We start from the raw sequence: 24,231 nt of genomic DNA, 5'->3' as shown, positions 1-24,231 counted from the left end.
TCTCGACCCTCCTGCCTGAGGTGACCCTCGAGGCCTCGCTACCCCATTAATTGACCCTGGCACTAACGCCACACCCGGGAAGTCTGGGCCGTCCTACCGACCCCACGGCCGTTTTCTAGAAATTTCCACGCCCTCCATGTTCCCCAGGGCCTCGTCTGCCTAGCCGTCTCCTCGCCAGGCCCATGGTGGCAAAGCACCCTTCTAGCGTCGGGAGAAGAGGCCCAGAGCTCAACGAAAGACCGTGCTGGAGAAGAAATGGAGGATGGCCAGGAAAGCCAGAAGTCGGGCAACGACTACTTCAGCTGCCTGGAAATCATGTGGACCACGCGGTTCTCCTCACGGGTGGACCCCGCACCCAGGCTCCCGCGTCGCGCGCCCCCTGCCGACCGTGTCGCGGACGCGCGGAACACTGCGCAGGCGCGAACTGAGCGGGGCCTGGGCGGGTCGGGGCGGGGCTTCCCCGGGGCGGGTCCGACACCCGCAGGGGCGACCTGCTGCGCATGCGCGAGCCGGCCGGCGCGCCCCCTGCAGGACCCGGGGCGGCCAGGTCCTCAGCCCGACGCTGGTCGCAGGCGCCCCCTCCCCGCCGCGGCGGCCCGGCAGCTGTCAGCAGCGATCGCCGCCGCGAGGCAAGAGCGGAGCCGGGAGCCGAGGGAGGGGACCCCGCGAGAGGGTAGCGCTGGCCGCCGTCGCCCGGGCGCTGAGGGTCGGTGAGTGCAGCCAGGACCCGCATCTCGCGCGAGCTGGCTCGCAGGGCTCTTGGCTTGGGGGCTACTTCCCCGCCCGGGACGCCCTTCGTCCCCCCGGCCGTCCCCGTCCCGGTCCGGGCACCCGGCCGCTCCTGCGAGCCCGCCGCGCCCCTGCCCTGCCACCGGCCTCCGGCGCCGGGCCAGCAGGTGCATCTCCCCGCAATGCCAGGCCGCCCTGACTCAGGCTGCCCCTCGGCGAGAGCTCTGGGCGTGTCCCCATCCCCGCAGGCAGCTGCCCAAAGCCGCTCCCCTAGGAGAAACTTAACCTTCCCGGAACTAGAACCTCTGCGGAATCCATTGTGCCGAGCCAAGGAGGGTGGACAGACGTTTCATACCTTAAGAACCGCTGGCCTTTACCCGGCAGACAGTTTGAGCACTTGCTGCGAAAGCCATGCAGCATCCCTGGCCGGGGAGCCGAGGCAGGGCCGCCAAGGATGCTGCTGCCTCATCTCTCGGTGCAGAGATTCCCAGTGTGGGTGGGAATGCATTCTCGTATCGGAGTCCGCCCTGCTCTCCAACCCTCCTTCTCATGAGCCTCGGGGTGGGGGTCCAGTGGTCCACTGTTAGTGGTGGGAGTTGTGTGGGGAACCGAAGGAAGAGGACCTCCTGGTCTAGGTGGAAGGGCCTTCAACAGCCTTGGTGCCCATGGTCAGTCTGTATTTGGCATGAATTTGTGTTTACCACACAGAGTCGGACACGACTGAAGTGACTTAGCAGCAGCAGCAGGTATCCTCTCTTGCCTGAAGTAGACTGTAAGCTTCATGAGGGCAGGGGCCGTCTCCTAAAAGAAGGCTTAGGTTGCAAGCCTGGTGCATATTTGTCCCTTGAATGAATGCCCCTCCCCACTTCCTGGGACTTTGCCTGATTAAAGACAGTTACCTGCTAGGGTTATTTCTGTTTGCTTGCCTCTCTGCCTCCTGAGCTGTGAGCTCCCTGAAGGCACAGAATGGCTCTTGTTGGGGCTTTCGCTCCTAGCACATAGCCAGCAGTTTGGCACATGTCAGGCACTCCAGGAATGCTTGTTGAAAGAGTGGATGAGACCTTGGAGCAGTGTGGAGACCCAGGCAGGCGAGGTGCAGGTGGAAGAGTTAGGCTCTTTTTCGCCTGAGCACATGCATCACTTGATTCAAAACACTTTGGTGCTGCTTTTTTTAAGATTAAGAATGTTTTCCTTCAAAAAGTTAAGGTCGTTGGAAAAGTAAAAGCAAGGGAAAACAGGTAAAAACTGATGCCATGGGAATCCGCTCCACCTAACTTTTCAGGGTGTTGTTTTTATTTAATTGAACAGTTGCTTACTACGTTCAACAAACAGGATGACATCATCCCTTCGCTAAGGTTATCGATCACCATTCTGATGAAACAGCATTTTGGAACAAGACAGGGAGTTCACATTGTTTTATTTTTTTAAGTCACTAGCTTTACACAGTGTATATGCCAGGAAGTCTCATGGGAACCTGTTTTCAGTTAGTCTCAACTGGGAAGGCCCAGGTAAGACTCCCTAATTGGCAGTTTCTTCTCCAGCCCTTCTTCCTGAAATAACAGTAGACTCCTCTGCTCTTGAGGCTTTTGGGGGTGTGGGGGGAGCAGAGCAGTCTAGAACTCTGGGGAGGGAGATAGGCAAGACACTGTGCACGACTGGGGACCTTGGGATAGAGCTAAAGAAATTAGTTATTCCCAAGTAACTGACCTCAGACAGAATGAGATAAGTGCCACACAGGACATCCAGAAAAGCTGCTGCAAGTGTGCAGAGGTGAAGGGATGGCTTTTGACAAGAACAGAAGGTCTCAACCCTGGCTGCAGGTTAGAATCGCCCAGGAAAGAGTCCCAGGCCCAAATCACAGCCCAGAATCTCCAGGGGTGGGCCTCAGGTATTAGTTTCTATCTTAAAGCACTCCAGAAAATTCCATCATGCAGCCAAGATGAACCCCCAAACCAGTCAGGGTTGTCGGTGGTGGCTGCATGAAGGGGCGAGGACTAGTCTGGGAAATAATAGGAAGGATTTCGGAAAGCAGAGGCTGGAATAGTGGATGATACTCCAAGCCGACAAAAATCACAGAAGGCCTATGTCCCAGCCCCAGGAAAGCATTAGGCGATGTCCGTCCCTGTCCTGGGAGACTTGGGCAGTGCCTGTCCCCCTGCCTCGCTGAGTCGTCCGCCACATTTGGAGAGATCTGGAGTCAATGGGCAGAGAGGCACTGTTGCAGGAGCTAATGAGCTTGCTGCCTTGCTTGTTACAGAAAATCCATGGTTACCTCTCTCTGGGGATGCTCAGTTGCCTCGTTACCTCGTTTCCTGCACCTCCAGAGGCAGAAGGCTAGTGGGATGGCAAAGCGGACCGAGGCTGCAGCCAAGGTTAAGAGAGTAGGCGATGGCACAGACTTTGTGGAACTCTCCCCTTGTAGCCTCCTCTGGGCCACACCTTTGGTTTAAAAATATACCCCATCACCTGTTGCTGGGAGCTTCAGTGCAAACTCAGAGCCATGTGGTTCTGAGGAGCCCACCACCACAGATCATGGCACTGAGTGTGAGACTCACCAACTAAGACTCCATTCCGGCCACCACATGACCGTGCCCTTGAAGCATGGCCTTGAACCTGGCCTTACAGGGCCCTGGGGCCGTGACCACGCCTTGTAGATTTGTTCCTACCTTATCTGCAGAAGGGCCAGTTGTGTGAATAAGTTGTCCAGAAGCTCTTTTCCGGGGCACTGCTATATGTAAAAGAGCTGGATCATGCACCACCATATATTTTATTTGCTTATTAGAAAAGAGAGCCATGTGGGCACTTCCCCGGTGATTCAGTGGTTAAGACTCCACAGGGTGGTGAGTTTGATCCCTTGTCAAGGAACTGAGATCCCACATGCCATGCAGTGGCAGAGCCAAAAAATAGGTGAATAAATTAAAATTTTAAAGATAGCCATATGCTACTGTCCTGAATATCATGGACACAGAAGCGCGTACAAATACAGACCTGTTAAATGGATGAGAGGCAAAGTGAACATGATTAATTTTTTCAATAGTGCGAAATCTACTGCACAAATGTGTGCTGTTCTTAAAAGAGAGCCAGGTGATCAAGTCTACATCCCGTTTATGAACTCTTGGTGAGGCCTGAGCCCAGCATCTGCAAGTCTGGTTCTGAGTTCTCTGTATGTCAGTTCCTGGTTTTCTAGCGGTCCACAGTGATCTTCAGGAAGGCACGCAGACTGTGCTGTGCGCCTGATCCTTGCTTGTCGATCCCAGCCACCAGTTGTGCCAGAGCTCTTGATGAATCTGGGCTGGTGAGTGTTCAGGGGCTCTCAGGTGTGGGGTAGACATTCTGGCTCCCAAAGCTTTTGCTGTTCGGGTACAAGTGTTCACGTGATGGTGCTCTTGCCGCATCTGTGGCAATACTGTCACGCGCTGGGGTAAACATCCCCAGACTCTGTGCTCATAAATGCTGTGTTCTCGGCACAGGTTATTCTGAAAAGCTGTAACTCACGCATCTTCACCTTTTCCTTGAAGGGATAGATTTGAGCACTTTGGCTTAAAACTGGTAAGCTGACTGACAGTCTGCTGCACTCCTTTGTCACTAGAGGAAAAAGAAAGAGATTTCCAGGTCTGAAACTTCTCATGAAAGAAGACGTATATTTCCTTTTTAAGTTGTAAGTGCTCACAATAGATGCTCACCAAATCACTGCAAAGTATCATCGAGCTTTGGCTCTTTAAGGGTCTGCTTAAAGCCACGATATCCCGAAGTGTGTAAACTCTAACACACCTGAGAGACAGCGGGCAAGGGCCCATTATCACCCACATGTCACAGAGTGATGACGGAGCCCCTCTTCCATCAGGGAGCCACAGCCACTGACACGCAGACCAGCAAGAGTGCCAGGGTGCATCCATGGATTAAATATTAGCAAAACCAAATTTTTCCTCATTTCTTAAGTAGGATTTCTCGCCATTCCTTTACTCCAGATTGTCTTTCCCATCGAGCTTGAAGACCAGCAGTGGGGCTCACTGGTGGGAACCATCCTCTATACATATGCCTACTGTTTTCAGCCTGATTTTTTTACGTTGCTTGTTGGTATTGGGACATTCACCTGTGGAATCCACTGAGTCAGATATTTTCACAATTTAAAGATCATTTAAAAGATCTTTTACTGGGTAAAAGATTAAGCAAAACAGAACACCCTCGAGCAGAATTACAGCACTTCTGGATACCTTTCTACCCGCTCTCGGCCCCTACCCAGGTTCCACCCCAGTGCCCTTCCTGGCAGAGAGTCCCAAGGCCTTGGTTGACTGCCCTTCCTGGTTCAGTCCCTGCCACTCTTCCCCCGCCACTCAGAGTTACTTTCTGTTCCCCACTGCTCCTGCTGCTGCTAAGTCACTTCAGTTGTGTCCGACTCTGTGCTACCCCGTAGACAGCCGCCCACCAGGCTCCTCTGTCCCTGGGATTCTCCGGGCAAGAACACTGGAGTGGGTTGTCATTTCCTTCTCCAATGCATGAAAGTGGAAAGTGAAAGAGAAGTCGCTCAGTCGTGTCTGACTCCTAGTGACCCCATGGACTGCAGCCCACCAGGCTCCTCCGTCCACGGGATTTTCCAGGCAAGAGGACTGGAGTGGGGTGCCATTGCCTTCTCTGTCTGTTCCCTACACACACTCTTTAATTTCTCCAGAATCCTATAATGCCCTCCCCACCCCAAGGAAACTGGTCTCCTGTGCAACCTCCTGCGAGCCTTCCCAGAGCCACACACTCACACACACACACACACACACACACACACACACACACACAGAATCCAGAGCTCCTCCAGAATCACCGTGATGCTTCCTTTGGCTTCAGCTGTAGCAATCACAGGTGGCGCTAGTGGTAAAGAACCTGCCTGCCAATGCAGGAGACGCAGGAGACATGGGTTCTGTCCCTGGTTTGGGAATATCCCCTGGAGGAGGGCATGGCAACCCACTCCAATATTCTTGCCTGGAAAGTTCCATGGACAGAGGAATCTGGCGGGCTATACATAGTCCATGGGGCTGCAAAAGAGTTGAACACAACTTTTCAGAACACAATCTGAAGCAACTCAGCACGTAGCGATTACAGTCCATGCAAGCATTTGCAGACTGTGAACTCCTTGGGTTAAGAACACAGTTTCATTTCCGAATCCTTAGTACCTGGTGTAAGTGCCCATCACACATAAGCACTTAGCAAACGTTTGCTGGATGAGTAAATGCTTTTTTGCTTTGTATATCCTGCAAGGCTGCAGGGTCTGCCAGCATACAATTAAGTACTCTCGTGCCTTCTTCAGTGGGTACACACATAGGCTTAAAACCGCTGACTGTTGTGGGCTCCCTGTGTCCATCAGGAAATGCTTTCCCAGCTGGGATGGGTTCTTGCCCACCTTGGTCCTCAGGAAAAGTGCCAAGACCCAGCCAATATCACCAACAAGGCTATCTCTCTCTGTTCTGCATCTGAGTTCAAGAGGGCAGAGCCGTGACTGTCTGCTCTCCATAACGGGGGGGATCTCACACTTTGGCCTTGATGAGACCCCTCCCACCCAGCCATGCCTCCCTCCACGCCTGTGCAGACTTGGCTTCCGTGGAAGGAGAGGTGCCAAGCTTGGGAAATATCAGAACATGAGATGGAATGCTATGTGCCTGGCCCCAGGGGCCTGTCCACTTCTTGCTGGCCTTGACACCTGCTTGGCAGCGACCTTTTCCAGAAGTGTTTTGTTGTTGTTTAGTGGCTAAGTTGTGTCCGACTCTTCATGACTCCATGGACTGTAGCCTGTCAGGCTCCGCCATCCATGGAATTTCCCAGGCAAGAATACTTCCCACCATTCTGTTCTGTGTATGCAGAGATAAAAGCTTCTTTTGCTTGGGTGCATAGAAACTGGAGGACATATTCAAGCCCATAATGAAAAAGTCCCCAAATCAGGAAGGGAGGTGTTGGGACTCAGCACGTGCTGGCACACACCCGACATGGTGCTCCCAAACTGGGACATGGTTTTCAGAGGGACCTGGTGCACCCTCGAGAGCATGCTCAGGAGTGAGCAGCCCACGGCTGTACTCACTCTGAACCAGCTCAATTGCTCACCTGAAAAGCAAACACTGAAATAGTCAATGATTTGTGTAATGTTTAATGTTTTAACAGTAAGCAAACAAGCCTTTCCGTGGTAAAAAGAGCTTTCCCTTCCTTTGCTGGCTCCGTCCTGGGAGGTGTGAAGTGAGCCCAGTGAGAAGTCCTCAGATGCTCTTGAGGGGCTCTGCGGGCAGAGCCTGGAGTGGACCCACCTGGCCTGGTTCTGGATCCCAGCGCTGCCCCCACCCCCACCCCCCAGCCAATTCTGGGAGACTCTGAGTGCCGCGGCCTCAAGTGTTTTGAGGAACTTGAACTTCCTTTCCTCGTGTACATTTGCTTTCATAACCAGAAAGCTTCCCAGATTTTGTAATTCTGGGAATCTCCTCCTTTAAATTCCTTTTCCACTCAGACAGAGCAGACCACTGGTATGGCACTCAGGGAGACTTCAGCTAGAGCCAGGCCAGCACCGAGCCATGTGGGGAGACAGAAATACATACGATGGGACTCCCGTGGTGGTCTAGTGGCTAGGACTGTGCACTCCCAAAGCAGGGGGACCAGGGTCGGTACCTGGTCAGGGAGCTAGATCCCACGGCTGAAACTAAAAAAGATCCCGCATGCTGCAACTAAGACCCGGTACAGCCAAATATATTAATTAAAAAAAGAAATACATACGATGTCTGTTATGGTAGTGAGGCTCCAGGGATATGCTTTCTTTTTGATTTCTAGTGTTAGGTTCTGGGAGAAATGTGTACAGATTTTATAGTGGTGTTTGCTGCTTTTAGGGTACATAAGATTGTAGGGGTTTCCGTGGTAAAAGCAGACCGGGAGGGTGGGATCCTGGGACAGTCGCTTCCTCCTCATCTGAGAAAGGAGGAGGGTACCAGAGCCAGGGCTGGGTTAGGAAGTTCTGAAATATGAAAGAATAGGAAAGGAAAGTCTCTCATGGTTTGGCGCTAGGAGAGAGAACACAGTGCCTCGCCAGAGTTCTCAGTTTCCGCGAATCCAAGTTTCTTTGATAGTATTTGGTTCTGCTGAAGTAAACCTGCTTGTGATCTCTTTTGCACTTTGATTTTCTAACTCAGTGAAAGGTGTTTTATGATTATTTTTTTATTTTTTGAATTATGCCCTGGCGCCCACCCCTCCATTTGCCCAAAGGTGCCGGAGCGTCATGCCAGCAAGCCCCAGGCCCCTCCCGATGTCCCATGAGGTATCCGTGCTCCCGAGCTCCAAGGTCAGCCCTCTGCACTTCAGAGGCCTGCCAGCCCCACCCCAGAGCCGTCCACACGGGGCCACCTCCTCCCAGCCAGACCTCCCGTAGGCCCAGAGGACAGCCTCAGCCAGGAGCCGCTGCTGGGACTCAGGTCAGTTCCCTGGCGCCACTGTCCGGGGTTGTTCTCATGGGAAGCTGGATGGGCTGTCTCTCCGCCTTCCCAGCCCCCTGCGCCTGGAGAGGTGGAATTAGGTGGAATTAGGGGACGTGTCCTTTCTTGGCCAGACCTTTCCAGAAAAGGAAGTCGTCGACTCCTCTGTCCAGAAGACGTCTTTGAACTGTGACCTTTTCGCCCTCCGCTCTTGGTCGAGGAGCGATCGTCTTGGCCACACCAGGCGCCCGTCAGCCAGCCGTGCGGATGACCAGCCCCTCTGGAGGCGCCCCTTCCCCAGCTTAGCCTGAACCAGTTCTTGAAACTGATCACAGACCGCAGGCCTTCGTGGGTAACGCTACACAACTACTCTATTATCAATGGTCTACGATTTCTCTTAAGACAGGTTTTCCAGCTTGTTAATTCTAAAAGAATTCGGATGACTTACTAAGTTGCTGCTTAATAGCACTTCATACTATTTTAGCTTTTATCGCTTCACATTTTAACTGTGCGGTTAATGAAAAGCCGTATTTTTTTAAGTTAATTTGTAAATAACTTCTCGCAGTTGCGTTTTCTATTAATATTTATTGAGTGCCCTTTAAAGCATACGTTTTGAGGAACTACCATTAGACAGATACGGACAGCCACATTTTTTTTTTTAAAGCAAGAGTTTAATTTTAAAAAGAGCTTTCCTGAAAATGATTTTCAACTAACTGGAGACAAAAGTAAAACTGGCTGTTTCAGAAAACAAACGAGCTCTTGCTCCGTGAGCACTGGGTCTGGAGGTGGGTTCTCTGGGCTGGAGTGCTGGAGTGGGTTAACTAGGGAAGGATTTTCCAGCCATTTGTCCGAGTCTCCCTTGGGTCCTGAGCCGCCTGATGGACGGTGTTGGGTCCGTGTGAGTGTGGAGCTGGCTGGTCGCACGCAGGACTCTTCCTGTGAGTCATGGGGGCTTCTCCCCACAGGCAGGACCAGGAGCTGTGAAGGGCCCCTCTGCGCTCCAGCTGCGTCCTTGGCTTGAACAGTGACCAGGAGCTCTCGGGTCACCCTCCTCTGCTGCCCTCACCGCCCACCTTAGGTCCAGCCTCAGCCTGCAGGCCGGCGGCTTCTGGAACCACGTGCTTCTAGCCACAGGCATCCTGGGGCCTTCCTGAGCTCCTCCAACCCCCTCCTTCTCTAGAGGTTAGTGTGGCTCTGTGTCTCTGCTTCTCACACTGCAGTCTCAGAAGGCGAATTTCCCTCAATCCAGGGAGAGCTTGATAAGCCCCTGTTCTTGTTTCTGCTGTCACTGTTTGGTGATCCATTTTGCATCAGATTCTCCCAGTTCCATGTGCTGGATTTAAATTAGAACATTCGGAGTGGGATGGGTTGGAGTGGGAGGAGGTTTGAGAGGGAGAAGGAGAGGACATAGGTATACTTACGGCCGATTGACGTTTTTGTTCAGCAGAAAGCACCATGACATTGTAAGGCAGTTATCCTCCAGTTAAAAAAATGTCAGCTTTCACAAGTGACTGAGAGTAGTTCTCTCTAGAGGAAAGTGGTCAGTGTTGTCAGGAGGAGGCCCGCAGGCCACTACTCACAGTTAAGGCAGGAAAAACTGGTCCTTGGGGCTGCAGGCGGGAGAGCACGCGCCCTCCGGCCACCTGTGTGTCCTGCGGTGTCTGCTCCCGGGTCAGGGCCCTCACCGCTCCCCCATAGCCCTCTCCAGCTCTCAGACATCAGCCCACAGCCAGGACTCTGAGCTGACTTTGCTTTTACTGTCCTAGGATGGTGGAGAGTAAAGCGTCAGGGCTGGGATTGCATCGGCCTGAGTTTCGGCCAAGAAACTGCACATTCAGGGACTTCCTTAGTGGTCCAGTGGCTAAGACTCTGCGTTCCGAATGCAGGGGGCTCAGGTTCAATCCCCGGTTAGGAAACTAGATCCCGTGTGCCACAACTGAGACCCGGCATATCCACATAAATTTTAAAAAAAAAAGAAAAAAAGAAACAGCACATTCATATCAACTGCAGAGAACGTACGAGTAGCGTTCATCACGATTGCCACTCTGGTGGGCACGGTGCATCTGGTTCCAGAAGAAACTAAGTCAGCTTCCTAACAGGGCGTGTGTTCCTGGAACTCACAGAATAGGACAGAACAGACCTGACACCCTCTTCTCCGGGAGCTGGTCTGAGTCAGGCTGGGACACAAACAGGTGCTGAGGGCCTGTGTCTCATGACCGACTGTCCCCCCACCTCCCACCTTCCACCAACACCATTCTCGTCTCACCAGCACCCTGACCCTGTCTTTGATCCATGACTAGTGGCCCCTCCAGCAAGGATGGCGGTGCTCAGGCAGCTGGCGCTGCTGCTCTGGAAGAACTATACGCTGCAGGTGGGCCCGGCTCTGTGGGTGCTGTGCGGGGCAAGGGGCCCGGTGGAGGGGCATCGGTGGGAGGGGCTGTGGGGCCCTCTACCTCCAGCTGAGGGGGTGGTGAGGGGCCTGGTGGAGGGGCATCGGTGGGAGGGGCTCTCGTGCTCCCTCACCCCGCGGTCCCGTCTCTCTCCAGAAGCGGAAGGTCCTGGTGACCCTCTTGGAGCTCTTTCTGCCCCTTCTGTTCTCTGGGATCCTGATCTGGCTCCGCCTGAAGATACAGTCAGAGAACGTGCCCAATGCCACCCTCTACCCCAGCCAGTCCATCCAAGAGCTACCCCTCTTCTTCAGCTTTCCTCCCCCGGGGGCCACCTGGGAGCTGGCCTACATCCCATCCCAAAGTGAGGCGGTGCGCACGGTGGTGGAGAACGTGCAGAGGGCGCTGGTGATCAACCTGCGAGGTGCGGTGTCCGGGTCGCGGTGGGCGGGGGTCCATAGCGCGGCTAGGCTTGGGCCTCAGGGCAGGGCTGGTGGTGCAGGAGCCGGGCAGCGGCTGGGTGGACCCCGCCACCCCCATTGTGGCCGCACTGCCCGAATCGCTCGGCCGTGTGGAGTCTCAGTGTAGCAGGAACCAGGGTCGTGACGGTCACGCAAAGGAACGTGCGTGACGATTTGCAGCCCCCAGCTGTTCAAGTGGGGATGGCGTCCACATACCCCAGCGAAGTTCTTTGTCACGAGGGCGAGGCGTGTTTCCAGTGCCCAGTGCCAGGGACCTCTCCTGGGATGTGGTTTTGCGAGGGCAGCTCTGACAAAGGTCAGCAGGAAGCCCACTGAGGAACATCCCCAGGAAACGTGCAGCCACCCTCGTTAGGTCTGTGCTCGCAGAACAGAGAGTATCTCCCCTTTTCTCTTGCGCTTGGTTTGGGCACCACTTTCCCTTGATCTGTACAGGCCAGTGCAGCCAGGACTTAGGGGAAGGTTTTGCTTCCTCCCTGGGGGATTAAGAGTCAAACCCTTCATGGGAAATGGGGTCCCTGAACAGATTATATGTCCATACCCCCTTGGGTTTTTGAAGCCCACTGTTATGGTTCTGAGAGAGAGACAGACGCGGGCTGCAGAATCCAGGGCAGGGCAGCCACCCCCAGAGAGGGGCCAGTAACCACTCAACGCTGCTGCCGGCCCAGCTCTGGTTCTCAGCTTCCAGAAGCCCAGGACCCTCTTGGATGGTGAGGTTGTGCCGGTCTTCACTACAGCCCATCTCTGCCAGAAACAAAAGCCTCCTAGAGTCTTAGGAGAGGTTTATAAAGCGCTAGAGAAACTTGGGAGTTTTAGTCCTTGATCTGAAAGTGCAGTTTTTTCAAGCAGAGCAGGTGATTGGGCAACTCCAGGCGCCCCTTCTCCCCATAGCTCACGGCTTCGCCTCCGAGAAGGACTTCGAGGACTACATCAGATACGACAACCGCTCCTCCAACGTGCTGGCTGCCCTGGTGTTCGAGCACACCTTCAACCACAGCCGGGACCCCCTGCCGCTGGCGGTGAGGACCCCAGCCCCAAGGGGACCAGCTGCTTCTCCAGGAGCCAGGCCGCCAGTGGTCACGGCAGACACTCTGCCTGCCTGGGAACAAACGTGACTGTCCCCTGCATCCAGAAGTTTTTGAGGCCTCGCCTGGCTGAGGACAGTGGCTGTAGACTGTCGCTGTGGCCCCTCTGTCCTGTTGTTCTGTAAAAGGCATTTCTGATCTCCCTGGACAGAAGCAAATAGGACAAGTAGGAAAGCCACAGATGCTTGGAACTTGGTGCCACATGGCATTAAAACTTCAGTCACGCATTTAAACAAACAGAAAGAAAGGTGTTCTGGTTCCCCCGGCGGCACTAAGGCTGGGAAGCTGTCGGACCCCCAGCCGTGCGCTGGAGGCCTGCTGGTCAGTGGTGGTGCGTCACAGGTGGAGTTGCCGTTGGTGACGTAGAGGAGGGTGCGATGGGTGATGCAGAGATAACCCCGGCTCCCTGTACCCCAGCAGGACACTCCCTCCCACCTCCTGAGCCCCGGACCTTGGGGGGCGGGGTAGAGCTGAGGTCACAGCAACAAGGGTCCCCCAGGTCCCCAACACTGGACGTGGACATTTGCTCCTTCGACCAGACCCCTCACAACGCCTGGTTTTCTGTTTACTTCTGCAGGTGAAATACCACTTACGCTTCAGTTACACGCGAAGAAACTACATGTGGACTCAGACAGGCTCCTTTTTCCTGAAAGAGACAGAGGGATGGCACACCGCTTCCCTTTTTCCACTCTTCCCGAACCCAGGACCCAGGGAGCCCACATCCCCTGATGGCGGAGAACCTGGTGAGGAGCACTTTCAAGGGGCCTCCTTCCCTCCCTGGGTGCTGGCTGGTGATAGTCGCATGGGGGAACCCACTCTGCATTTCTTTGGAGGAAGGTTTTTTTAATAATGTTACTCATTTACTTGTTGATGGCTGTGCTGGGTCCTCGTTGACGTGTGGTCCTTCCTCTAGCTGCGGCGATCAGGGGCCACTCTTCCTTGCGGTGCCCAGGCTTCTCGTCACAGTGGCTTCTCTTGTTGCGGAGCACGGGCTCTAGACTCACAGGCTTCAGTAGTTGTGTCTTCTGGGCTCAGTGGCTGTGGTGCCCGGGCTCAGTAGCTCCGTGGCCTGTGGGATCTTCCCGGATCAGGGATCGAACCTGTGTCTCCTGCATTGGCAGGTGGATTCTTTACCACTGAGCCACCAGGGAAGCCCTGGATGAAGATTTTTTTATGAATATTAGATCTTCTTCGCAGAAGAACGGGAGCTTCCCAGGTGGCACTAGGGGTAAAGAACCCGCCTGCCAACGCAAGTAACATGAGAGACACGGGTTCCATCCCTGGGTTGGGAAGATCCCCTGGAGGAGGGCACAGCAACCCGCTCCAGTGTTCTTGCCTGGAGAACCCCGTGGACAGAGGAGTCTGGCGGGCTACAGTCCACGGGGTCACAGAGAGTCAGACAAGACTGAAGTGACTTTGCACGCACGCAGTAGAAGGAAGACATCCAGTAAGCCTGGATTCTGAGAGACCAAAATAATCTTTAAAAACACCTAAGGCTGTCTGTTTCCAGGAGACGTGGGCTTTCATGTTTCTGTTTTTAAGGAGCTTCAATTTGCACAGGGTCTTTAGGGGCTGGTTCTGCATTTCCCTTCTCTCCTGCCCGTCTCTGTGTACAGTTTTATAGGCTTTGTAAGCTCTGTGGTCCTTGTGTAATTGTCCGCGATTTCACTGAGTCAGTGGAGTGTTTGCAAAAGTCAGATCTCGGCTCGTTGTCTGTCACGGCATGCGTAGGTCTGTCCAGTGTAACGCTGGCGCGTAGTTGGCTTGTTTGTCTCCTCTGACAGTGGTCCTGTCTTAAAACTGAGTTTCTGGGCTCCAGGACTAGGCTTTGCCCTCAGGCCAAGACCTTCAGGCATCATCCTGGGTATTTCAAAGAATGTAGAATTCCTAGGTCTGCAAGAAACAGAGCTTGTTAGAGAGTCTGATGAAAAGACCCCGGGAATGTCCCTAGACGGAGCTGGGACTGCAGGAGGCGGCCAGCCTCTGGAGATGCATTTCAGAGGCCAGGGCCCTGTCACCAGGCTAAAGTTCCAGGGGAAAGGTTCAAATCAGAAAGTGGAGCTGGGACAAGCATGGCAGGGTGAAGCGTATAAGGCCCCACAGTGGGACCCTGGGCAGGTCCCCAAGTGGGGAGGAGAAACCACGTCAGCTGCCACGCCCACTGCCTATGGCCAGCGGCAGGAAACCCTGGCCACGGTGATCCAGGGCAGCGCTATCCTTCCTGTTTGTGGGGACAATTTCCTAAGCTTGGAAGCAATAGAGGAAGCAGTTCCGCAAGGAAAGGCCTGACAGATTTCACTGTGTACAAACTTGAAATTTGCTTAAAAAAAAATGAAAGGAAAAGATAGAACAATGATTTTGAAACAAGAGATGGGGAAAGCATTGCAGCAAATGATGAAGAGTGAATGTTTCCTGTGTCATAAAGGACTCCTTAGTCCAAATCAGCTTTAAAAACCCACAAAGACCAGAGAGGCGTAGAAAGGACGTGAACCTGGCACACAGTACCACGCCCCCCGCCATGAATGAGGCCAGGGTTGTCCCCAAGCCCCCCCACCAAGGGTCCATACCTTAGACCCCTGATCCCTGATAAAGACACAGCCCCTGGAATAGCCTGAAAGAAGGAGAAAATCCAGACACACAAAGATGTTTCCCACAGCATTATTTACGATCATTAAAATTTCAGCTGTGGGGCCATGATTGATCACAGAGGATAGCTGCTCGTCAGTGTTGAGCAACCGCAGAGGTTGTGGCGGTAAAGACCCTTCAGCAGCATGCGTGGCCTCACAGGGGAACCACATGTGAGCAGGAGGCAGGCAGGGTGTTTCCTGGGGGAGGTGGCGTGCAGCCAGACAGACGTTGGCTTTCAAGCCAGGAGACCAGGGTCCATCTTGGCTGCGGCCCCTCCTGCTGTGCGGGGGCTCCACACCTGGGCCTCGGTGGCCCTGTGTGTCCCGTGAGGACAGTGTTGCCTATTCTGCAAGGTCTTTGTGAAGACGAGAACTAAATCGCCACCCTGCACAGCGAGGGGTACCGTTCACTGGGCGCCTGCTGTTATCGCAGCCATTGGAACCACTTACTCTCAAGGGAGATGGCAGACGTGACGGTCTTGTGCAGGGGGTGGGCATAGGATTGCTTTTCTGTTTTCTAGAGGCAGCTCACAGTTCAGTGTCAGAGGACATTAGGTGTTCCAAACATCACTCATTATTTTAGGGATAAGGGTACCTACGCCACCCAGGCCTGCACCCCACATCCCCTGGGCCTCGGACCTTAAGGACCCAGGCTGCCCTTCTGAGGCTGGGCCCACGCTTCCATAGGCTCAGCCCCTAGCAGGCCTTGCTCTGGACTGGAATATGTATCATCCCTCTCTTTTTCACTGTGAAAGTTTTATCACGGACGCCTGTGAGGAGTCAAACAGGGCTGGCAGAGAGGGATCACCGAGCGCACAGAGGTGTGTAGTGCTGGCCTCTGGTCTGTGGATCCTGCCTCCCTGTAAGATGGGGATGAACGTTGCTGATCAGCTGGTCTCAAGGGAGCAAGACTATTGTCGATTATCTCAGTAGGTCCTTAAAAGGAGGTAAGGGAGGCAGAAGAGAGACAGAGAAAGAAGTGATGACACGGAGGCCGGTCAGAGAGATGCTGCCTGGCCGGCTGGGAAGGTTGAGAGAGGGCTCAGGAGCCAGCGAGGAGTGAGCGGCCCCTGCGAATGGCAGGCCTCCAGGAGACCTCAGCCCGCCACCAGCTCGGTGCCCGCAGCACTCCGAGTGCCCGCACCGGGATGTGACGTCCCCCGTGCGTGTCACTCCCACGAGCCAGAACACCCTCTGCCCCCACACACAGGTTACATCCGTGAGGGCTTCCTGGCTGTGCAGCACGCGGTGGACAGGGCCATCATGCATTACCATGCCAACGCCTCCGCGCACCAGCTGTTCGAGAAGCTCACGGTGATCGCCAAGCGGTTCCCTTACCCACCTTTCATCTCCGACCCCTTTCTGGTCGCCATCCAGTACCAGCTTCCACTGCTGCTCATGCTGAGCTTCACCTACACCTCCCTCAGCATCATCCGGGCCATCGTGCAAGAGAAGGAGAAGAAGCTGAAGGTAACCCTTCTGTGTCTGCCTGGAGGGACCCTGGGCTTTGGTTCTGTGCAGCCACAGGCAGTCCTGTCCTGAGTCCTGCTGTCCAGCCTGGGCAGCTGCTGGGCACTGAGGTCACCGGGGCAGCTGGACGTGGGGCTGATGCCCACGAGGTCCAGCCCATCTTGGGCTTCTCTGAAATCAAGCCTGGTCCATCCAGATTTTTACCGCCCTGATAAAGCACCGTGGTTCGTATGCTGTACACTGAAGACCTAACCTGATGGCTCAGACAAGAAAGAATCTGCCTGCAGTGTAGGAGACCTGGGTTCGATCCCTGGGTTGGGAAGATCCCCTGGAGAAGGGAATGGCTACCCACTCCACTATTCTTGCCTGGAGAATCCCATCGACAGAAGAGTCTGGTGGGCTATCGTCTATGGGGTTGCAAAGAGTCAGACATGACTGAACAACTAACACTTTTTTACTTTTCATGTTAAAGACTGAACATTGAAAAGACAGTGTTCTGAATGCATCAGGTTAAGTGAAACACATCATTGAAACTGATCTTACTTTTTGCTTTAAACTTTTTTTTTTTTGGCCATGCCGTGCAGCTTGCAAGGTCTTAGTTTCCTGACCAGGGATTGAACACAGTCCCTCCACAGTGAGAGCACAGAGTCTGAGCCACTGGGCTGCCAGGAAACCCTCCCTTTAAACTTTTTTGATGCAGCTGCTAAAATTCCAAATTATGTGTGTGGCCTGCATCCTCTTTCTGTTGAGAATGTAGGTCAACGGGAGATAAACGTTCCCCTACGTGGCGAGCAGGAAGCTAACTGTAGGGCTAATCAAGGGCGGCCGGAGTGTCTGGCTGCCAGGCAGATGTGTGGGGGCCTGGGAGGTGTGTGAGGTGCACCTCACTGATGTTACGTAGCTGCAGACACCTGGATGCAGCTGCGTCTCCTGCGAGCTCCCAGCACTGACTCTGCCAGAGTCATCAGAATTTACGTGAGGTTCTCCCTCTAGCAGGGCTTCCTTGTTAGCTCAGCTGGTAAAGAATCCGCCTGCAATGTAGGAGACCCCAGTTCGATTCCTGGGTCGGGAAGTTCCCCTGGAGGAGAGCATGGCTACCCACTCCAGTATACTGGCCTGGAGAATCCCCACGGACAGAGGAGCCTGGCGGGCTATACCCCATGGGGTTGCAAAGAGTCAGACATGACTGAGCGACTGAGCACAGCACAGCACTCCCTTTAGCAATGTCTGCAGTGCCAGTGGAAGGGCATTTAGAGTATTCTCAGCAGCGCCAACTCTGTGCTGGAGCTTTTAAACTTGCAAATGAGGTGCTCAGGGAACTCATGAAGTGGGTCCTGTTCTCTTAGCGCCTAAATAACTTTAAGATAATGGTGCAGTGTTGAAGCAGTCAGCTGTGGACGAGGACACAGTTCCGGAGAAGGTGTTTGCATGTGTACATACCCCCAGATAACATAGATGGACCCAGCGTGGCCGGATGCTGAATGATTACGGAGCCCAAGGGGTGGGGGTGGGGGTGGCCACTGTTCCAACTGTCCCATTTTTCAGGCCATTTGAAATTGTGAGTAGAAAGCCGGGAAATCAGCCTTGCTTAGTTGCCGGCCCAGGAGAGACGCTTCATCGGCCCTGGTCCCACCTCCCCCAGGGCAGCAAGACCTGGGTCCACCCCCTCTGCAGGTCCACTGGGCACCTGCAGCAGGCAGGGCTGAGGAGCAAGGTTTTTAATCTTAGTTTCAGCCAAATCAGCCCCAGGTGGCCGCGGGCACGGCTGTATGGGCCAGGGCAGGCATGGTGTGGCATGGTGGGGGCGCGCTGGGCCCCGGGGAGGCAGTGTGGATTGAGTGCAGCAGCGCCCGTGCACCCCCAGGAGTATGTGCGTATGATGGGGCTCAGCAGCTGGCTGCTCTGGACCGCGTGGTTCCTCCTCTTCTTCCTCCTCCTCCTTGTTGCCATCTCCTTCATGACCCTGCTCTTCTGCATCAAGGTGAGCGCAGCCCCGGAAGGGAGTCTGATGTGAAAAGCAAGGCGTCCAGGGTTGGGGGTGGGGGCAGAGACAGCCGTGGCACCCCCAGGGCGACCCCCAAGACTCCACCCTGGTGGGAGGGAGCGCCGTGTGGCACCTCCTCCTGCCGGTCCCAGCTCCAACGATGGAGACTGCCTGCCCAGAGGGCGCGGAGGTGGCCCTGTGTCCCTGTCCCCGCCACCAGCTGCCCCTGCCACGCAGGTGAAGAAGGGTGTGGCGGTGCTGGCGCACAGCGACCCCGCGCTGGTGCTGCTCTTCCTGGCCTGCTTTGCCGTCTCCTCCATCTCCTTCAGCTTCATGGTCAGCACCTTCTTCAGCAAAGGTGAGTCGTCCTGTCTTAGGGGATCCCCAGCTCAGAAGACGGCAGTGTTTCTCTCGGGATGAGTGAGGCTCAGGGGTCCGAGGGCATCTGAGCAGAAACGACCCAGGGGCCGACGTGTTCTTTACTCTGCGCGTCCTCTGCATTCAGCTCTCTAAGTGTTGGCGTACATCCTAGAACAGTCCTTTCAGTGAAGTTCAGCAAGGGGTTAATTCTCCGTGACTTTCTGTGTCCTGTGAGGGCTCTGTTTTGCCCTCACCTCCAAAGGCTGTTTTAGCTGGAGTGTAACCGTCTCCTTGGCACTTTGATAACATTAGCTTGTGGCCACGGGGCTTCCCTTATTGCTGGGAAGAAGGCTGCTGATGGTCTAGGCCTGGTTTTTCTGTGTGGATGTTTGGATCTGAGGATCTCAGACCTTCATTTCAGTTTGTCATCTGTCAGACTGTGCCCTGTTATTCCCCCGTCTCTCCTATTAAACCTGACTCGGAGCCTCAGTCTGGGGGCAGCCTCAGTCTGCCCTTCGTGTCTTGTAACTAACTTCTTCTTTTTTTTTTGTTTATTGTGGTAAAATACATATAAATTTACCACCGTAACCAGTTTTGTTTATTTGTTTGGTTTTGGTTGCACTGGGTTTTTCGCTGCTCCACGGGGGCTTTCTCTAGTTGTGAGCAGGCTTCTCCTTGTGGCGACTTCTCTTGCTGTGGCTCGCGGGCTCCAGAGGTCAGGTTCAGTCACTGTGGTGGACGGGGTTAGTTATCTCAAGGCATGTGGGATCTTCCTGAGCCAGGGTTCAAACCCACGTCCCCTGCATTGGCAGGCAGATTCCTAACCACTGGACCACCAGGGAAGCCCCTGATGTCCTCAACAGATCTTTAGAGCATAAAGAAGTCTTAAGGCCGGAGCCTGTGGGGGTCACTGCATGGACTAAAGCCCTACCCAGCACCCGTGGACACTTACCTCTTTCACGTCTTTCCCACGTGTCAGCTTCCCATCCAGGCCTCCCTTGGCCACCTGGTTACAGTTACAGCCCCCAGCCCAGGGTGCATCTTGTCCCGGATCAGCGGCTTGCTGCCCCTCGCAGGCTGTGCCCACCCAGCATCCCTGCCTTGTTGGCTTTCTTGTCCACCAGCTATGTACACGCTGGTCCTAAGCTCCTCCAGTTCCACCAGCTATGTACGCACTGCTCCTAAGCTCCCCAAATGGAGGGCTTTGCCTCCCTGGTGCCTGGACCAGGGCCTGGCACTGAGCGGGTCCATCGAGTCTCTGTGGGCCGAATGAGTGAATGAGATGGGGCCGGGCTGGGGGTGCGCGGTGGGCGGTCAGGGCTCAGTGTTGGTCACGTCAGGTGAAGGCAGCTGGAGGCGGGTCTGTGGGAGAGGGTGGAGCAGTCACGGTGGGGTGGCAGACATGTGCCGCCCCAGGTGGGGTGGTGTGCCCTGTGGCATAGGCATCCTGACAAGGGAAGAGGCTGTGGAGTGAGTGGGGGCCCCCCAGCACTAAACTTCAGTCCCCAGCCAACATCAGGCTGGGGTCGGGCGGCTCGCCCGAGGGACGGGTCCTTGGTGCCCCAGGGGGTGCTGGAGGTGCACACACCCGTCTTACCCTCTCTCCATCCACAGCCAACATGGCAGCGGCCATTGGCGGCTTCCTCTACTTCTTCTCCTACATCCCCTACTTCTTCGTCGCTCCTCGGTACAACTGGATGACGCTGAGCCAGAAGCTCTTCTCCTGCCTCCTGTCCAATGTCGCCATGGCGATGGGAGCCCAGCTCATAGGGAAATTTGAAGCCAAAGGTGAGTAGTCTCCCTTTCCACAGCTGCCCTTGCTGGTTCAGTTGCCCCGAGAGGGTCTGAGCAGAGGGCCCCCCAGACCCCGAGACGCTCGCTCCAGCCACATCAGCGCAGCTCCATGAGCCGAATACCCGGAAGGCAGGTCCTCACAATGGGGAGAAGGGGCCGGAGCCACAAGGGAGGCAGGTCAGAGACACGTGGTAGACTGGACAGAGAGTCAGTGTGTCCACCGCGACATCGGCCACCCCCGTCCTTGCTCTGAGCTCCCCACGAAGCCCTGCCTGCGACCAGCTGTCACTGCCGGAAGACACCGGACGTGAGAGTCTGCCTCTGCCGGTCGTGGAGCTCGGGCTGGGCACCTCTGAGTCTCCGCCTGCCTCATGGGCTGGGTCCCTAGGCCTGGGGTCTCAGTCTGCGGGCTCCATAGCTCCCAGCTCTCGGTAAAGCGGTGGGATTAGTGTCTCCCCTCCCTCTGTTTCCCTGATACCTCCCGCAGGGATTGGCAGTGAAGACAGGGAACCTGAGAGAGGAACAAGGGGCGTGCCGGGACATGGCTTTCTTGGGTTTTGTGACATTTCCTGACTTGTGAAATGTCATGTGTTAGTCGCTCAGTCATGTCTGACTCTGCGACCCCGTGGACTGTAGCCTGCTAGGCTCCTCTGTCCATGGGATTCTCTAGGCAAGAACACTGGAGTGGGTTGCCATTTCCTTCTCCAGGGGACCTTCCTGACCTAGGGATCGAACTCTGGCCTCCTGCATTGCAGGCAGATTCTTTACACTCTGTGCCACTAGGCTTAGGTGTGAAATGTCTTGGCAGTCAAATTAACGCTACTGGGCTGATGCTGGCCTGGGGACTCCCGTTTTTGCTCAGATTTCACTTGATGATGGAGTCAAGGCTCCTCTGAAGGGCTGAAGGTGCACCTGGTCTTACCCTTCACCCCACACCTGCTGGGAAGTCTCCAGTGGCAGAGCACTCACCTCTCAGGAGAAGGCCCTGATCATTCCCATCACTCAGACCCTCTCAGGGAAGGGCTTGAAGAGGCGCGTGGACCCAGACGTGGCCCGCCTTCCAGCTTTCTCGGCTCTAAGCAGAGGCAGGAGGGACAGGATGGGTTTCCACGTGGCCCATGTTGTGCTGGCATCCATCCTGGGATAGCTGGCGTTGCTCTGCTCCCAGGAGGGGAAATACAACCCTGCTTCTCAGCCCCACCCCACGCAGACATCCTTTTTCAGGAGCAAAGCCTGCGTTTCTTCCAGGCCTCAATTCCTACTTCTCATGGCTTCCTGTCTGTGGTCTAAGGAGGGAGGGCGTGGATGTCCACAAGAACATTCAGTGTGGCTTTATCCTTCATTAGAATATTTTTCTTCAGCTAATACTGGGACTTTTAAATATATGTGTCTCTCCGTGTTCAGCAGTGTGATAAACTGTGAATTTTTTTTTTTTTAATGCACAGTACCTTCCAGGGCTCAGATGCTCTTTAAAATAGACATTTACAAAGAGAAGTCAAACTAGATGGCACTGTTTTTAAAATTCTATACTGAATTTTCCTAAAACAGACAAATCTGTAGTTGTTTGGAAGTTAACAGAGCACAAGGCTGGAGACCAGACATTTCCACCAGGGGCCCTGGAGTCAGCCACACGGAAATCCCCAGGCATGCTTTGGACGGTGATGCCACAAACCAGTGAGAGGACAGGATACCACGAGCACTGCTAAACAGAGCTTTACGTGCACTGACATGTTTCCCTTCTCTGAAAAGACCTGTATTAAATGCACCTCATACGTGTATGTGTACATGTATCCATATGTCTGTGTACAGGTGTGTTGTGTAGATGGACACAGTTGCACACTTACATGTCGCAAACCAAACATGAGCCCCTCTTGTCAGTTCATGAGCTTTGCTGGTTCTGTGACACCGATCTGGTGACCTGCTCTGGTCTGAAAGGCCTGGGGAGAGCTGTCGGGTTTGCTAGGAGCGGGGGGCTGCCACGCTGACTCTGCCCTGTGGGTCCTCATCAGGCCCGTCTCCTGGCGTGTCTTCCAGGCACAGGCATCCAGTGGCGAGACCTCCTGAGTCCCGTCAATGTGGACGACGACTTCACCTTCGGGCAGGTGCTGGGCATGCTGCTGCTGGACTCTGTCCTCTACGGGCTGGTGACCTGGTACGTGGAGGCCGTCCTCCCGGGCCAGTTTGGCGTGCCCCAGCCCTGGTACTTCTTCATCCTGGTGAGTTCTGATGGCCACCTGCGTGCCCCGAGCCCTTCCAGCCCCTGACCTACAGTGCCCAGGTTCGAGAGGAGGAGCTGGCACTGGCAAGCTGGCCACAGGGCCTGCACGCAGCCCCACCCAAGCCACCTTCCTCAAAAAATATCTGGTTGGGTTTTCTGCACGCAAAGTAACAGAGCTTCTTGCAAAACTGATCATGTTGCTGAAGTGAACAGCACAATCCCACCACCCAGAGAGAAACACCACTGACACTCTGAGTGAGTTCTTCAGATGGTTTCCTGTGCGTGTGCGGCACACGTGATGTTATCTGACATCTATATGTTTGTTCTTAGAAAAGGGGATGATGTAAAAATGCTTGAGACTTGCTCTTTTTTCCTAGGTACATTTTATAAAGTATTAGTCGCTCAGTCGTGTCCAATTCTTTGTGACCCCATGGACTTTAGTCCCCCAGGCTCCTCTGTCCATGGGATTCTCCAGGCCCAAATACTGGAGTGGGCAGCCATTCCCTTCTCCAGGGGAGCTTCCCAACCCAGGGATCAAACCCGGGTCTCCTGCATTACAGGTGGATACTTTACCATTTGAGCCACCAGGGAAGCCCAGTGTACATCTTAGGTATTTTAAGTACATATACACATGGGTCTATTTACAAATATACTTTTAGATTTTATCTGTGCATATTTATAATTTTTTTAATGTATTTGTAAATATATTTCTATTTAAACATGCATTTTTCTCAACCAGCTTCACTTTTTAACAGCTACACAGTATTCATGTGTGCACCACAAATTCCCTGTTGATTAGCTAGGTTAGCCAGGAGCCACTTTATTGTTTATCTTTGGTTCAACTAATATTTATCAAGGGTCCATTCACTTTGTCCTTGCTGTTTAGTCACTAAGTCGTGTCCGGCTCTTTGTGACCCCACGGACTGCAGCACGCCAGGCTTCCCTGCCCTTCACTGTCTCCTAGAGTTTGTCCAAGTTCATGTCCATTGAATCAGTGATGCTATCCAACCATCTATCCTCTGCCACCCTCTTCTCCTTTTGCCTTCAGTCTTTCCCAGCATCAGGGTCCGCTCATTGTTTCATCAAATCTAAGATGGTCCTGATCCTTAGAGGCACTATCACTTTGTCACCAAGAAAGAAAACTACTGGCCATTGTTCTGTGTGGTGGTTTCTGTAATTCATAAGACACACTCTAATTTCAAAGTCACTTAAAATGGGAGACAGGTGTCCCCCCAAACCAATGGAATGTGACGCGTTGGAACCGCCCCATTGGCTGCGGGGTACACAGGGAGCAGGGCTGGAGCTGTGGGTGACATATTCTCCCCCAGCAGGGCTTCCCCTGGGGGGCTTCTCCCAGAGCCCTGTGCTAACCTCTCCTGTGACCCCGCCCACACCACTGTGCTAACCGTGTGCCACCCTCGAGTGACCCCTGCAATGCGGGAGCCAGACCGTTGGGAGAGAGGCCGGCCCGCGGGCATCTCTTGTTTGTTTCACGAGCACTTGGGAGAGAATGCAGCCAGCAGCCGGGCCTCCCCACGTCGCCCTGGGCAGCATGCTTTGTGACCTGGCTTTGTATTCAGTTTCTTGGTTCACTTTCCCTCCTATCACCTCTGAGCTCTGTGCCCGGTGAGCCCTTGCGGCAGGGCAAGGAACAGACTCCGCACTTCC

General features: G+C 54.4%; 1 protein-coding gene across 4 annotated transcripts in view; it reads left to right on the top strand.

Annotated features, from left to right (window-relative positions):
• Window positions 1–467: 467 nt before the first annotated feature.
• The window catches only part of ABCA3 (ATP binding cassette subfamily A member 3), a 40,812-nt gene continuing 17,048 nt past the window's right edge, over window positions 468–24,231 (top strand). Inside the window, exons 1-13 of one of the 4 annotated variants that reach the window (XM_069570537.1) lie at window positions 468–710; window positions 7,954–8,159; window positions 8,294–8,507; window positions 9,125–9,341; window positions 10,460–10,530; window positions 10,706–10,970; window positions 11,917–12,044; window positions 12,688–12,853; window positions 15,948–16,207; window positions 18,072–18,188; window positions 18,429–18,549; window positions 20,166–20,339; window positions 22,380–22,561. In XM_069570537.1, coding sequence (XP_069426638.1) covers window positions 10,477–10,530; window positions 10,706–10,970; window positions 11,917–12,044; window positions 12,688–12,853; window positions 15,948–16,207; window positions 18,072–18,188; window positions 18,429–18,549; window positions 20,166–20,339; window positions 22,380–22,561 — 1,467 coding nt within the window. In that variant the 5' untranslated portion in view covers window positions 468–710; window positions 7,954–8,159; window positions 8,294–8,507; window positions 9,125–9,341; window positions 10,460–10,476. Of the gene's footprint in view, window positions 711–7,953; window positions 8,160–8,293; window positions 8,512–9,124; window positions 9,342–10,428; window positions 10,531–10,705; window positions 10,971–11,916; window positions 12,045–12,687; window positions 12,854–15,947; window positions 16,208–18,071; window positions 18,189–18,428; window positions 18,550–20,165; window positions 20,340–22,379; window positions 22,562–24,231 lie in introns of all 4 variants that reach the window. The other 3 variants (XM_069570535.1, XM_069570536.1, XM_069570534.1) reach the window with 3 other exon arrangements.

Source organism: Ovis canadensis, chromosome 24 (assembly GCF_042477335.2).
Source record: "Ovis canadensis isolate MfBH-ARS-UI-01 breed Bighorn chromosome 24, ARS-UI_OviCan_v2, whole genome shotgun sequence".
Classification (NCBI taxonomy): Eukaryota; Metazoa; Chordata; class Mammalia; order Artiodactyla; family Bovidae; genus Ovis; species Ovis canadensis.
Note: the sequence above shows the minus strand (reverse complement) of the source record. Positions and strands in the feature narration are given on the sequence as shown.